General features: G+C 44.9%; 1 protein-coding gene across 1 annotated transcript; it reads left to right on the forward strand.

Annotated features, from left to right (window-relative positions):
* Positions 1–640: 640 nt before the first annotated feature.
* On the forward strand, positions 641–9,400 carry LOC137317983 (EEF1A lysine methyltransferase 3-like). Its single transcript, XM_067980972.1, has 3 exons — positions 641–796; positions 4,433–4,544; positions 9,003–9,400. The coding sequence occupies exons 1-3, from the start codon at positions 641–643 to the stop codon at positions 9,398–9,400; spliced, it is 666 nt and encodes a 221-aa protein (XP_067837073.1).
* The last annotated feature ends 5,439 nt before the right edge of the window (positions 9,401–14,839 follow it).

A 14,839-nucleotide genomic window follows, 5' to 3' on the forward strand; every position in this document is an offset into this window, starting at 1 on the left:
GAGTCAGCGGCCTATCACATCGTCCCGCTGGCAGTGAGCAGCATGGAGCAGTGACTGTCATCACCACAGTGGGAAAAGGCAGTTACTGATCGGAGCAGCTTGTGAGACAGGTGAAGAACATGAAACTGGTAAAGAGTGGGCGGCAGAGAAAGGCTGCTCACCAACCCGGCCGAGGTTGGGTCGATGATACCACGGCTCGCAACAAAAGCTCTTCTGTTCGGTTTGTCAGCTGAGCAGCTCTTGATCGAAGAGAGTAACTTCACTAAAACAACAGTCGCATGGTAAGGCAAACACCGTCCCTGCCTTCAGATAAAGGCCCACAGTTTCGGTTCCCTGCACACTGACTTTATTTGTTCACTTTATTAATGAGGACCTTTCAGAAACTTTTGAATATTGTGTTAATGTGTTATTATCAAATTTGTTGGGGAAGAGGTGAGAGAAGGGAGACTAATTAATTCAAGTTTATTGTGTTTCCAGATCAGAGTTTGTATTGTTTCATCCACTGTCGGACAAGCGGACTGCACGCACCTGAAGCTGAAACCGAGTGAGGCTCACATCCAGACCCCTGGACAAAACATACCTGGAGATTGCAGTGGTTCAACCAGGATCAAAGCAGTACAGAGTGAGCTCAGAGAGGATAATGGAAACACAGCAGGAAAAGAAGCATTTCAGCAGCTCCGACTCCAAGGAGGACAGCAACAAACTCGAAAGTAGCTATCAGTTTTGCGGGCACACTTTGAGAATCACTGGGGACTCCAGCAATAACCGTGAGATACCAGCAATAATCTGGGGAGCTGTAAGTCCAATGTTTGGTGTAAATGCTTGGATCGGATAGAGAGAAACCAAACCCAGAGCCTCTGCCTTTCACTACAGCAACCGCCCCTACCCCCACCCCCGCCATGTTGAGGAAGCCCAACTTGATGCATTGGTTTTGCATAAGAACATCGGAATTTCTAGAAGAAAGATTATTGTTCGCCGTCTACTTTCCTGGTAGTCACATGACACAGTGAGAACCGAGTTGTCGACGAATAAAAGCAACCAATCCCCATCAATTAGTCTCCATCAGACCCAGACATGAGGCGAGGAAAACCCTCCAGTGGTGGAGAGCTTTGGGAACCATTGGTCCAAAGTCACCTGTTCCTCCCAAACCTGCTCCACTCACCACATGTCATGTCTCCAATTAATCATCTGCCTGCCCACTCACTTCACCTGTCTATATCCCTGAGCAGACTCTTTGTATCCTCGTCACAGTTCACTTTCCCACGTATCTTTGTATCGTCAGCAAACTTGGATACATTACACTCGGTCCTTTCATCTAATCATTAATATAGAGTGTAAAAAGCTGAGGCCCAAGCAGGGATCCTTGCGGCACCGCACTAGTTACAGCCTGCCAACCTGAATATGACCCGTTTATCACGACTCTCTGTTTTCTGTCCGTTAACCAATCATGTATCTCTGCTAATATATACCCCCAACCCCATGAACTCATTTTTACTCATTTACTCTATCATAACCGTTCGTGAATATGAACACATCTTTTAAATCTCATCTTAAACTTCTCTGGTCTAACAGAACAACCCCAGCGTCGCCAGTCTCCCCACTTAACTGAAGTCCCGCACCCCTGGTACCATTCTACCAAATCTACACTGCACTGTCCCTAAAGCCTTGACATTCTCCCTAACGTGGTGCTCAGGATTAGACACAATACTCCAGCTGCGGCCTCACCAGTGATTTATAAAGGTTTAGCGTCACTTCCTTCCTTTTGTATTCTGTGCCTATTTTATAAATCAAGGGTCCCGTATGCTTTTTTTAACAGCCTTCCCAACTTGTCTTGCCACCTTCAAATATTAGTGTACGTACAACCCGAGTTCGCTCTGTTCCTGTATCCCCTTCAAAATGGTAACATTTTGTTTATATTGTCGCTTCTTATTATTCCTATCAAAATGTATCATTTCACAGTTCTCCGCGTTAAATTTCATCTTCCATTTGTCTGCCCATTTCCCTTGTGTGTCTGGTCTCCTGAAGTCTGTTCTTAGCCTCCACATTGTTTACTACATTTCCGAGTTTCGTATCATCTGCAAACTTTGAAATTATACCCTCTATACCCAAGTCCAGTTCATTAATATATATCAAAAAGATCAATGGTGCAAATACCGACCCCTGGGGAACACATCCAGCCTGAGAAATAACCGTTCACAACTAGTCCCTGCTTTCTGTCTCTTTGCTAATTTCATATCCACGCTGCCCCTGTCCCGTTAATCCCATGGGCATCAATGTTGCTAACTCATCTATAACGTGGTACTTTGAAAATTCATGTCAACAAACATAACTGCACGAACACCATCAACCCTGTTAATTACTTCATCAAATAACTCAATCAAGTTTATCAAACACGATTTGCCTTTAAGAAATCCGTGCTGACAGTAATTTATTAAAACATGTTTTTCCAAGTGACAATTAATTTTGTCCCAGATTATTGTCTCTAAAATTTTCCCCACCACTGACGTTAGGCTGACTGGCCTGTAGTTACCAGGTTTATCCTTCTCCCCTTTTTTTGAACAGGAGAACAACATTTGCAACTGGTCAGTCCTCAGGCACCATCCCCATATCCAAGGTGGATTGAAAGATTGTGGCTGTAACCTTTGCTATTTCCACCCTTACTACCCACAACAACCTAGGATGCATCCCACCTGGACCGCGTGGCTTTTCTACTTTGAGTACTGCCAACCTTTTTAGTGCATCCTCCACTATCTCTTCCTTTACTGGGATATTGGCAGCATCCTCTTTTTTTGTTAATGTAGATGCAAAGTATTCATTTTGTACCCCAGCCGCGACTCCACAATGAGTTTGTTCTTTTGTCGCTAATTGGCCCCACCCTTCCTTTGATTATCCTTTAGCTATTTGTCTGTTTATAAAATACTTTACTCTTCACTTTTCTGTTATCTGCCACCACTTTCTCGTACACTCTCTTCGCCCGTATTATTTCCTTTTTCAGATCTCCTCTGTAATTTCTCTATTCTGCTTCATTTTCTAATATATTATGGTCCTGACATTAGTCATAAGCCTCCTTTCTATGTTTCGTTTTAGTCTCTATATTTTCAGTTGTCCAGTGAGCTCCAGCTTTGCATGCCCTTCCTATCTCCCTCATAGGAATGCGTTTCGATTGCACCCGAATTAGCTTCTCCTTGAAGGCCTCCGATTGATTATTTACTGTTTTTACAGCCAGTCTTTGTTTGCATTCAACATGGGCCGGCTCACTTTTCAACTCACTGGAATTACCCCTCAGCATCTTCACCTTTGATTGATCCCTGTCTCTTTCCATAACTACTCTACACCTAATATATAACATCCATGGCATCATGTTCTGTCTTCATACCATCCATGGCACCATTAAATTGTTTGTACCCTCCAGGCCACATTTACCGGGTTTACCTCCACCCTGACACAATGTAATGGGTCGATAACCTTCTTGTATCATGTCTTGGGTTTTCTGCTCCAAATTACCATATCCTGGGTTTATGCCATCTTTATCACCATGCCCTAGCTGGCACAAAGTACTGATTGATGTATTCTCCTCTGAATCAAGATGGGATGCATACTCCACCAGCACCATGTATTATGTTTATACTCTCCTTCACACCCGACACTGGATATCCACTATCCTTGATCACAGACATTGGGTATCAACCATTCTAGATCCCCTGCACTGGGTATCCACCATCCTTAGCACCATGTGCGGTATATACACCATTGTTAGAACCGTGCGCAAGGTTTTTTTTTCTATTCGTTCATGGGATGTGGGCGTCGCTGACCAGGCCAGTATTCATTGCCCATCCCGAATTGCCCTTGACTATACACAATCCTGAGCACAATGCGCGGTGTATCCACCATCTTGGACACCATTCCCGGTGCATACACCATCATTGACACCATGTGCGGGGTATTCGCCATCCTTGATACCATGTATTGGGTTTATACCCATCACAACACAATGTTCAGATTTTTATATCTTCCTTGGAACCAAGTACGTGATTGATATCTTCCTTGGAATTACTTACTGGCTTGCACCCTCCCTTGCTCCCTCACTTGCACCTTCGCTTGCACTGATCCCTGCATCCTCCCATGCTCCCACGCTTGCTCTCACCTTTGCTCCCACCCTTGCACGTTCCCTTGCACTGATCCCTGCACCCTCCCATGCTCCCACCCTTGCATCCACACTTGCTCCCGACCTTGCACCCTCCCTTGTTCCCTAACTTGCACCTATCCTTGTACCCTCACTTGCTCCGACACATGGACCCTCCCTTGCATCCTCCCTTGGACTTTCCCTTGCTCCCTCCCTTGCACCCTCCCTTGCAACCCCTTGTCATGTGAACTTGGATTCAGAAAGTTGCAGGTGAACGAATTCTAACGTTAATGCCATATTTTGTTTCAGGGCCTCGTTCTATGCCGGTTCTTTGAGAAAGAGAATATCAGTTTTTCTGGGAAGAAGATGATTGAATTGGGGTCCGGCACTGGGATCGTGGGGATTCTTGCCATCCTACTGGGTGAGTTAAATGTTCCAAGCGATAGAACTTTGCATGTGTGAGAGAGAGCGATGAACTGTAATGGAGTAGGACGGCTATATAGTGAAGGACCATGACAGTGACTGGTCATAGGTTTGATTAAACCCCCAGTTATATGTATGTTTTGTGAACGCTGCTGTCTCTTCTTCTTTTGAGGTCCTTACTATTGACAGTTCTTCACCTCCAGTTTTAATCTGTTTGAAAGAGAATGCTTTCAAAGCACAGGACCCTTACCTCAGGTAATATGAATGATGCCTCAAAAAAGTCGCAGCTTTCGAGACTCAGCCGTTCCACCTGCCATTTTGGAGCAAGTCCCTCCTCCCATCCGGGAGCGGGATATCAATTGAACTGCCGTTGATCTGTGAAAATCCAGAAAACGTAAAAATCTTTAAATGAAAAAGTGAAACATTTGAACACGTTTCTCCTTGAGCTGATGAGCTGAGAACAAGATACCTATCAGAAATGGCCTGGTTTTGTTCAATGTAATATTTGCACAACATCCTGAACATCTCGACTCTGATCAAATATAAAACGGGGAAGCTGTTGCTTTTGATCATGTTTTTGGGTCTTTGTGAACTCCAGTCACGTGTCCAGCAACCAACTGATGGCCAAATTATACACCATAAAACAGTAAGCATGCTTTAGAATAAAATAATGAAGCATTCTGTGCCCGCATACAGCACAACCTGGACAATATCCAGGCTTGGCTGTTTTGTGGCAAGTAACATTGGCGCCAGTCAAGAGCCAGGCAATGACCATCTCCAACAAGACAGAGTCGAACCAACTCCCCTTGACATCAAACGGCATTGCCATCGCCGAATCTCCCACCATCATCATCCTGCGGGTCACCATTGACCAGAAACTGAACAGGACCAGCCACATAAATCGTGTGGCTAGAAGAGCAGGTCGGAGGCCTTGTATTCTGCGGCATTATCTGAGGAATTGCTAAAGGAAGTAAACATTATGTCCTTATCATTACCATTATCGAATAGCCCCACTTGCGACCTTATGATGGAGGGAAGGTCATTAATGTAGCAGCTGAAGATAGTTGGGGCGAGGTCACTGCCCTGCGATGTCCTGAGGCTGAGATGATTGTCCTCCAACAGACACTACCTTTGCGCCAGGTATGACTCCAGCCACTGGAGAGTTTCCCCCCCTGATTCCAATTGACGTCAGTTTTGCTCCGACTCCTTCGTGCCACACTCGGACAAATACTGCCTTGATGTCAAGGGCAGTCAATCTCACCTCACCTCTGGAATTCAGGTCTCATTTCCATTGTTGACCGGATGTCACCGGGTAACGGTTTTGGCTTAGTACACAGAGGAAGAGTCAATTCTCTCTTAATTCTCAATTCGCTTTATTAACGTTATTAGATCATGCACATAGCGCTGATACGTCTAGTTAGATATAGGAATGCAGTTTACAGCAGGTTATACTGTTTTATACTCAAACTAGGATTTAAACGCACACCCACTAGGTTTCCCTGACTAACACATCCCTCAGTATCAGGATTTAAAAGCACGCCCACTAGGTTCCCCTGACGAAAACTCCCTGAGTTGTCACAGAATAGAAAGGATATTATATTACCCGGAAAGGAGAGATACTGCTGGCCAGGCAATTCTCTCTCTCACTCCCGACGTCGTCTCTCCGTCCCTGACGTAGGGTTCCCACTTCCACGAGGGTTAGTCTCCGGAGTCTCCCACAAAAACAAACTGGGACCAAGCCAGCAATTCTTCAGTTTGATTCCCAAGTCTGTCTTTTCGAATGATGCTGTCTTCTCTGGTTGGCTCAAAGTAGCTGGAGTGATCGATGTCATCCCCTGATTGGCTCTGTTCCAAGGGCCTTGGAAGCATCACTTCATACTCCTTTCCTAATTCAGGACTGGTGTCTCATCACAGTTCCTTTGTCCCTGCAAGAAGCGGAACGAATTCAAACCGGTTCTGGCCAGTTCAGACCAGTGACTGAACTCCAGGTCACCCCAGTTCAAAAGTCAGTGTCTTTGTTAGCGCTTCGAATTAAGCTCAATAAGTTTCTGCAGCCTCTGGCCAACACCATGTTTGGACCAAGGCTGTAATGAGGTCTGGAGCCGAGTGGTCATGGCGGAACCAAAACTGAGCATCGGTGAGCAGGTTATTCGTGAGTAAGTGCCGCTTGATAGCACTGTCGACATCTTCCATCACTTTGGCGATGATTGAGGTTAGGCTGATAGCGCGGTAATTGGTCGGATTGGATTTGTCCCGCTTTTTGTGGACAGGACATACCTGGGCAATTTTCCACTTTTTAGTCGGAGAGATGACAGTGTTGTAGCTGTTCTGGAACAGCGCAGGTCGGGGCACAGCTTGTTCTGGAGCACTGGTCTTCAGCACCACAGCCGGGATGTTGTCGTGACACACAGCCTTTGCCAGTTCATGAACTCAAACATTTATTGTTTTTCACGTGGAGTGAATGGAATTGGCTGAAGACTAATATCTGTGATGATGGGGACCTCAGGAAGAGGCTGAGAATGATCATCCACTTGGCACTTCTGGCTGTAGATTTTTGCAAGCGCATCAAACTTTTTTTTGCACTCAGGGAATCAAGGGATATGGGAATCGGGCGGGAAAGTGGAGTGGAGTTCGAAGACCAGCCATGATCTTTTCGAATAAAGGAGAAGACAAGAGGGGCCGGATGGCCTACTCCTGCTACTATTTCTTATGTTCTTATGTTCCCATGTGCTGGGCTGCGCTCTTGTTGAGGATGAGAATCTTCACCGAGCCTCCTTCTCCTGTTAGTTGCTTAATTTGCGACCACCATTCGCGACTGGATGTGACCGGATTTCAGAGCTTTAACCTGATTGTTTGGTTTGGGGATTGCTGAACTCTGTGCACAGCATCGTGCTCTCACTGTTGAGAATACATGGTGCTCTTACTGTATATAATGCATGGTGCTCTCACTGTTTATAATGCATGGTGCTCTCATTGTTTATAATGCACTGTGCTCTCACTGTTTATAATACATGGTGCTCTCACTGTTTATAATGTATTGTGTTCTCATTGTTTATAATGCCTGGTGCTCCCACTCTTTATATTGCATGGTGCTCCAACTGTTTATAATGCCTGGTGCTCTCACTGTTTATAATGCATGGTGCTCTAACTGTTTATAATGCCTGGTGCTTTCATTGTTTATAATGCATGGTGCTCTCACTGTTCATAATGTATGGTGCTCTCACTGTTTATTATGCCTGGTGCTTTCATTGTTTATAATTCATGGTGCTCTCACTCTTTATAATGCATGGTGCTCTCACTGTTTATAATGCATGGTGCTCTTACTGTTTATAATGCATGGTAATCCTTTGCCGTGTCTTCACCAAGTTGGCACCTGATTTTCATATAAGCCTCTTGCCGCTCCAGGCATGCTCTTCTACATTCCACATTGAAACAGATTTAGTCACCAAGCTTGATGGCGAGTGAGAAGTGAGGGATATGCCGAGCCCTGCGGTGACAAGATTGTTGTGGCATTCCATTATGCTGCTGCTTAGGGCCCATGGCGCCTCATGAGTGCCTGCTTTTGTGCTGCTAGATTTGTTATTAATCTATCCCGCTCAGCAGGGTGGTAGTGCCACACGACACGATGGAGGGTTTCCTCAGTGTGAGGACAGGTCTGATTCTCAGAGTATGTCAGACCGTTGCTTGACTAGTTTGTGAGGCAGCTCTCCCGACTTTGACAACAGTCCCTAATTGATAGCGAGGAGGACCTTGCAAGGTCAACTGGGCTGGGTGTGCCTTTTTCTGACCCAATTCGATGCCTGTGTGGCAGCTTTATCCTTATTTTGATATTGCGGCATGGCTCACGACCACACGAGAGGGCAGTAAAGCATCAACCACATTGATGTGAGACTGGAGTCACACACAGGCCAGATCGTTTCAGGACGCAGGTTTCCTTCCCTAAAGAACATTAGTGAACCTATTGGGTTTTTGCCACAATCGGATAGTTTCATGGTCACTTTGGGGCGGATATTGACTTCAAGCGGCAGTTTAAAACGTGTGATAGCTAAAAATAAAAACCGGGAGGAATGTTCAACGGGCGACAAACTCGTTGTCACCGCTTTTACGCTGTGGCAGAAAGTCAATATCGCCCCTTTTACTGATACCAGCTTTTTATGTTGACATTTTCGAATTAAAATCAAAATCTCAAACTGCCGTGGTTGGATTTGAGCTCAAGTTGCTGGATTTTTATTCCGCAGTTTTGAATTACTAAATCCAGTGAAATAACCGTTGTGCTAATGGAATCGCTGATCAATGTTGTGACACTGCACAAGTTCATCATTATATTTAACAGCCTTTGCTGTGTTAATTTGCTTTGCCCCGAATCCCTTTTGCCCACATTTAACATTTACAGGTTGGTGTCATAGGGAAGCAATAAGTGAAGATACGTCATTACTCTTTTACATTCTTCTGGCAGGTGGAGATGTGACCTTGACCGACAAACCAGAAGTTCTGAATCAAATAGAACTAAACGTGGCCAACAATGTCCCCTCTTCAATTATCCAGCGGTCAAAAGTCTCTGCTCTCTCGTGGGGTGTAAACCATGATCAATTTCCAACAGACTACGACATCATCCTGGGATCCGATATCGTCTACAAGAAACGTGAATACCACTTACTGCTAAAGACCCTACAACATCTGAGCAACCAAAACACTATCATTTACATCTGCTCGAGGATGCGTGATATCATGGGAGCCATGAATTTTCACGAGCAGCTCATTCCACAGCATTTTAACTCCGAAATTGTTAACAGTGTCCCAGAAAAAGAAATCAACCTGTACAAAGTGACCAAAAAAGTTCCTGGCGCTTATTAAGGAGGAAATTCCAGAGAATAGGGTGGAGGCAGTTAAAGGTCTCATAATGGGAAGAAGCGAGGGGGAGAAGGGCACAACAGGCAAGAGTCAGAGGACTTAATGATGTTGGAGGAGGTTGCAGAGATGGAGGGATTGGGATTTCCATTTACTCTAACACCCTAACCCTGACACTCTTACCCTAAACCCTAACCCTAAACCTGGCACCCTAACCCTAATCCTGACTTTATAGCCCTAGCCAAATCCTAACCCTCGCCCAAGTCCTAGCCCTAACTAAAACCCGAATCCTATTAATGCCATTATAATCTGACTCGAGTAAGGTTGGCAGGGAGGGTTAGAGTTTAGGGTTAGGAACCATCGATAGAGTCAGCTTCACCCTGTATCTAACTTCAGTCTAGCACTGCAGAACACAGAACAAGACCTACATTTTTCCCCTCCTGAAGTGTTGCTCTCCCAATACATTCACGTTTGTGTGATGATTGCATCAATGAAAGCTCCTTTAAATTGACCCAGTTGAAGACTGTGGTGATGTTGTGCAGCAGAGAGTATATTACGAGATCAATACTTCGGCCCTCCCTACCTTACAGCTGAGTGGGATACACGGACTGCAGCCGTTCAAGAAGAAGGCTCTCCACCACTTTCTCAAGGGCAACTAGGAAGGGGCAACAGATTCTTGATTGTCAGCGACGCCCACACCCTGATAATGAATACATAAAAAAACAAAACTTGTGAAGTTCTTTGGTTCGAATTATTCCCTTTGCCGCATTTTGCAGTGAACTTCAATATATAAAACACAAACGCTTTTACAAGAAGATTCACTCACGGGGACTTAGCTCAGTTTTAGCGGGGTACCAGCTAGACACACGTAACTGACATAGTTCCCTAACCCCAACCGATTTGAACCCTGGTGCGGGAGGGTATCTGACACACTGTGACACCTGGTCCTCCTTTGCCTGGAGGCAAGATAGTACAGCTGGAGTCAGGACAGCTAGAGACAGGATAGTGCAGCTGGAGGCAATACAACTAGATACAGGATAGTGCAGCTGTAGGCAGTACAGCTAGATACAGGATAGTGCAGCTGGAGGCAGTACAGCTAGATACAGGATAGTGCAGCTGGAGGCAATACAGCTAGATACAGGATACTGCAGCTGGGGGCAGTACAGCTAGATACAGGATAGTGCAGCTGGAGGCAATACAGCTAGATACAGGATAGTGCAGCTGGGGGCAGTACAGCTAGATACAGGATAGTGCAGCTGGGGGCAGTACAGCTAGATACAGGATAGTGCAGCTGGAGGCAGTACAGCTAGATACAAGATAGTGCAGCTGGAGGCAGTACAGCTAGATACAGGATAGTGCAGCTGGAGGCAGTACAGCTAGATACAAGATAGTACAGCTCGAGGCAGATAGTACAAAAGCAAGAAAGTTATCCTAATCCTTTATAAATCATTAGTTGGGCCTCAGGTTGACTATTGTGTTCAATTCGGGGCACGGTACCTCAGAAATTATGTCAAGGCCTTAGAGAGGTTGCAGAAGAGGTTTACTAGAATTGTACCAGGAATGGGGGAGTTCGGTTTTGTGGAGAGAGTGGAGAAGCTGGGATTGTTCTCCTTAGAACTGACAAGGTCAAGTGGAGATTTGATAGAAGTGTTCAAGATCATGAATGGTTATGATTGAGTAAATAAGGAGAAACTGCTTCCAGTGGTAGAAGGGTCGGTCATCAGAGGATAATGATTTAAGGTGATCGGCAAAAGAGCCAGGGGCGATATGAGGATACATTTGTTATGCAGGGAGTTGTAACGATCTGGAATGCACTTTCTGTAAATTTGTTGGGTGCATATTCAATATTAACTTTTTAAAGGGACTACGATAAATACTTGAGGCAAAAAAATTCGAGGGCTATGGGGGAAGAGCAGGGGAATTGGACTAATTTGATAGCTCTTTCAAAAAGCCGCACAGGCACGTTGTGCCAAATAGCTACCTCCTGTGCTGTACCGACTATGATACTGTGATACGATGTGAAAGAGTTAGCAGGAATCTCAGTTCAGTGGCCAGACATCTAAATCTGTGGCAGGAACACACACAATGAAATAATATTTCATAACAGTGATAACCAATAAATACTTTGAAATCCCAGTTCAACTGAACCATGTTATTGGGGAGAAAGGACACTGCACTGACTCCTTGTAATACTGAGACCGTGAGCTGTCTCGATATCAATCACTGAAAACACATTCATGAAAATATATTCCAGGACAGGTTAGTTCCACAACATGAAACTGTTAACAGCTCCTCGTGGTATGATGCCACGCCTTAGCCCAATCATCTGATTTCAATACATTTAGTACAGATAATTAGCCAGTAACATTCTCAGGGCTGGATACACATAGTTTATTGCAGATATAATGCAGCTCTCGCAAGACCAAAAGCGTACCAAGTTTACACACGATATCAACTGGTAGAACACAACAGGTGACTCTGCAAAAGATGATGGGAGAAGAAAATTGTAAATTTCAGCAGGAGAGTTAAAACAGGTTTACACCATTAACGGATGAGATAATTGCTTATCCGGAACACCAACGGATACAAAAATAGAGTAGTTAATGCGTTTTATCCAAAACATTACTGAATATTGGGTCAAGTGGATCAAGCATCAATAGGGGAACATTTAGGGAACAGTGATCATAATATCATACGGTTTATATTAGTTAAGGAAAAGGACGGGGAGCACTCCAGAATAAAAATACTTAATTGGAGGTAGGCCAAATTCAGTGGGTTGAGAACGGATATGGCCCGGGTAAATTGGAATCAAAGATTGGCAGTCAAAACTGTAATCGAACAATGGGTGGCCTTTAGGAAGGATATGTTTCGGATATAGTCTAGGTTCATTCTCACGCGGGGAAAGGTAGGGCAACAAAAGCCAGAGCTCAATGGATGACGAAAGAGATAGAGATTAAGATGAAGCAACAAAAGGGGGTGTATGACAGATGTCTGGTTGACAACACAAGTGAGAACTAGGCTGAATCTAGAAAGTAGAGAGGGGAAGTGAAAAAGGAAATAAAAGGGGTAAAGGGAGAGAATGAGAATAGACTGGTGGCCAACGTAAAAGGGAAACCAAAAGTCTTCGATGGACAGATAAGTAGTAAACGGGTAGGAAGAGGAGATGTGAGGCCGATTAAAGACAAAAAGAGGGTCTATGCATGGAGGCAGAGTGCAAGGCTGAGACACTAAATGAGCACTTTGCATCTGTCTGTAACAAGGAAGAAGATGCAACAAAAGTCAGAGTAAAAGAGGAGGTCGTTGAGATACTGAATGGCCTAAAAATTGAGAAAGAGAAGGTACAAGAAAGGCAGGCTGTGCTTAGAGTAGAAAAGACACCCGGTTCGGGCAAATTTATATGTCTCCTCTTTGGATCTGTTTTTTTTTGTAAGCCACGGTTGAGCCACCTTTCTTGTTTTATTTATGCGACAGACATGGATGAATAATTCTTTTAATTCCTGCACACGTCCTTTAAACATTGTCCACTGTCATCCCTTTTCGTAAAGCTTCCCAATCTATCATAGCCAACTCGCACCTCATACTTTCGTAATTTCCTCTATTTAGATTCAGGACCCTAGTTTCGGATTCAACTACTTCACTCTCCATCTTAATGAGGAATTCTATCATGTTATGGTCGCTCTTCCCTAAGGGACCGCGCACAACATGATTGTTAGTTAATCCTTTCTCATTGTACAATACCCAGTCGAGGATCGCCTGTTCTCCAGTTGGTTCCTCAACGTATTGGTCGAGAAAATCATCACGTACACACTCCAGGAATTCCTCTCCCGCAATATTAATGCTAATTTGGTTTGACCAATCTATATATAGATTAATGTCACCCATGATTATAGTTGTACCCTTCTTGCATACGTTTCTAATTTCCTCTGCATTTCTACACCTACATCTCCAATACTGTTTGGGGGCCGATAGAAACCCCCCACCAACGTTTTCTGCCCCTTGGTGTTTCTTAGCTCCACCCATACAGATTCGACATCGTGATTTTCCGAGCCAATATCCTTCCTCAATATTGCATTGATATCCTCCTTTACTACCAACGCAACCCCACCTCCTTTCCCTTTTTGCCTGTACTTCCTAAATATTGAATACACCTGGATGTTCAGTTCCTACCCTTGGTCACCCTGCAGCAATGTCTCTGTAATCACAACCACATCATAACAGTTAATTTCTATCTGAGCTGTTAATTCATCTACCTTATTGTGAATGCTCCGCGCAGTAAGACGCAATGCCTTTAGACTTGTCTTTTTATGATTACTAGTCATTTTAATTTTATTTTGCACTATGGCCCCATTTGTTTTTCGCCCTTGTTTTCTCTGCCTTCCACTATTGCTTCTTCCCTTTCTGTCTTTTGTTTCTATCCTTGTTTCCCACTCCTCTGTCTCCCTGCTCAGGTTCCCATCCCCCGGCCATTCTAGTTTAAACCTTCCCCAACAACACTAGCAAACACCCCCGAGAGCACATCGGTCCCGGTACTGCTCGGGTGTAACCCGTCCCACTTGTACAGGTCCCACCTTCCCCAGAACCGGTCCCAATATCCCAGGAATCTAAGTCCCTCCCTCCTACACCATCACTGCAGCCGCGCATTCATCTGGTCTATTCTCCTATTCCGATACTCACTAGCACGTGGCACTGGTCGTAGTCCTGAGATCACTAGCTTTGAGGTCCTGCTTTTGAATTCATCTCCTAACTCCTTAAATTCACCTTGCAGGACCTCATCTTTTCTTTTTGCCGATGTCGTTGGTACCGATATGGACCCTCCCCCTCCGGAATGCCCTGCCGCTGCTCCGTGACAACCTTGACCTTAGCAACAGGGAGGCAACATACCATACTGGAGTCACGATTGCGGCTGCAGAAACGCCTATCAGTTCCCCTTACAATTGAATCCCCTATCATTATAGACCTGCCACTCTTATTCCGCCCCTCCTGTGCAGCAGAGCCACCCGTGCTGCCACGAACTTGGCTCTTGCTGCTTTCCCCTGATAAGCCATCTCCCCCAACAGTATCCAAAGCGATATATCTGTTTGAGAGTGAGACGGCCCAAGGGGACTCCAGCGCTACCTGCCAAGTCCTTCTACTCTTCCTGGCGGTCACCCATTTATTTTCTTCCTGCATAATCTTTACCTGCGGTGTGACCACCTCACTGAACGTGCTATCCACGATAATCTCAGCATCGCGGATGCTCCACAGTGAATCCACCAGCAGATCCAGCTCCAAAATGCGGTTAGTCAGTATCACCCTCTCTCACTGTCACTCATTCTCTCCGTCTCTCTCTATCATCCTTTCTCAGTCTCTCTAACTCGATTTACTTCTAACGAGGTATATCGAAGCAAAATTGTGAAGCTCTGGAGCAAACTGGATTGAATTTGATATTTTAATTCCATATTCATT

The sequence above is a fragment of the Heptranchias perlo genome, unplaced genomic scaffold (assembly GCF_035084215.1).
Source record: "Heptranchias perlo isolate sHepPer1 unplaced genomic scaffold, sHepPer1.hap1 HAP1_SCAFFOLD_64, whole genome shotgun sequence".
Taxonomy (NCBI): Eukaryota; Metazoa; Chordata; class Chondrichthyes; order Hexanchiformes; family Hexanchidae; genus Heptranchias; species Heptranchias perlo.

Coding starts and splice junctions, on each gene's coding strand:
- LOC137317983 (XM_067980972.1), top strand. CDS start 641: ATGGAAACACAGCAGGAAAAGAAGCATTTCAGCAGCTCCGACTCCAAG. Junction 797..4,432: donor CAGCAATAATCTGGGGAGCT/GTAAGTCCAATG, acceptor ATTTTGTTTCAG/GGCCTCGTTCTATGCCGGTT. Junction 4,545..9,002: donor GATTCTTGCCATCCTACTGG/GTGAGTTAAATG, acceptor TTCTTCTGGCAG/GTGGAGATGTGACCTTGACC.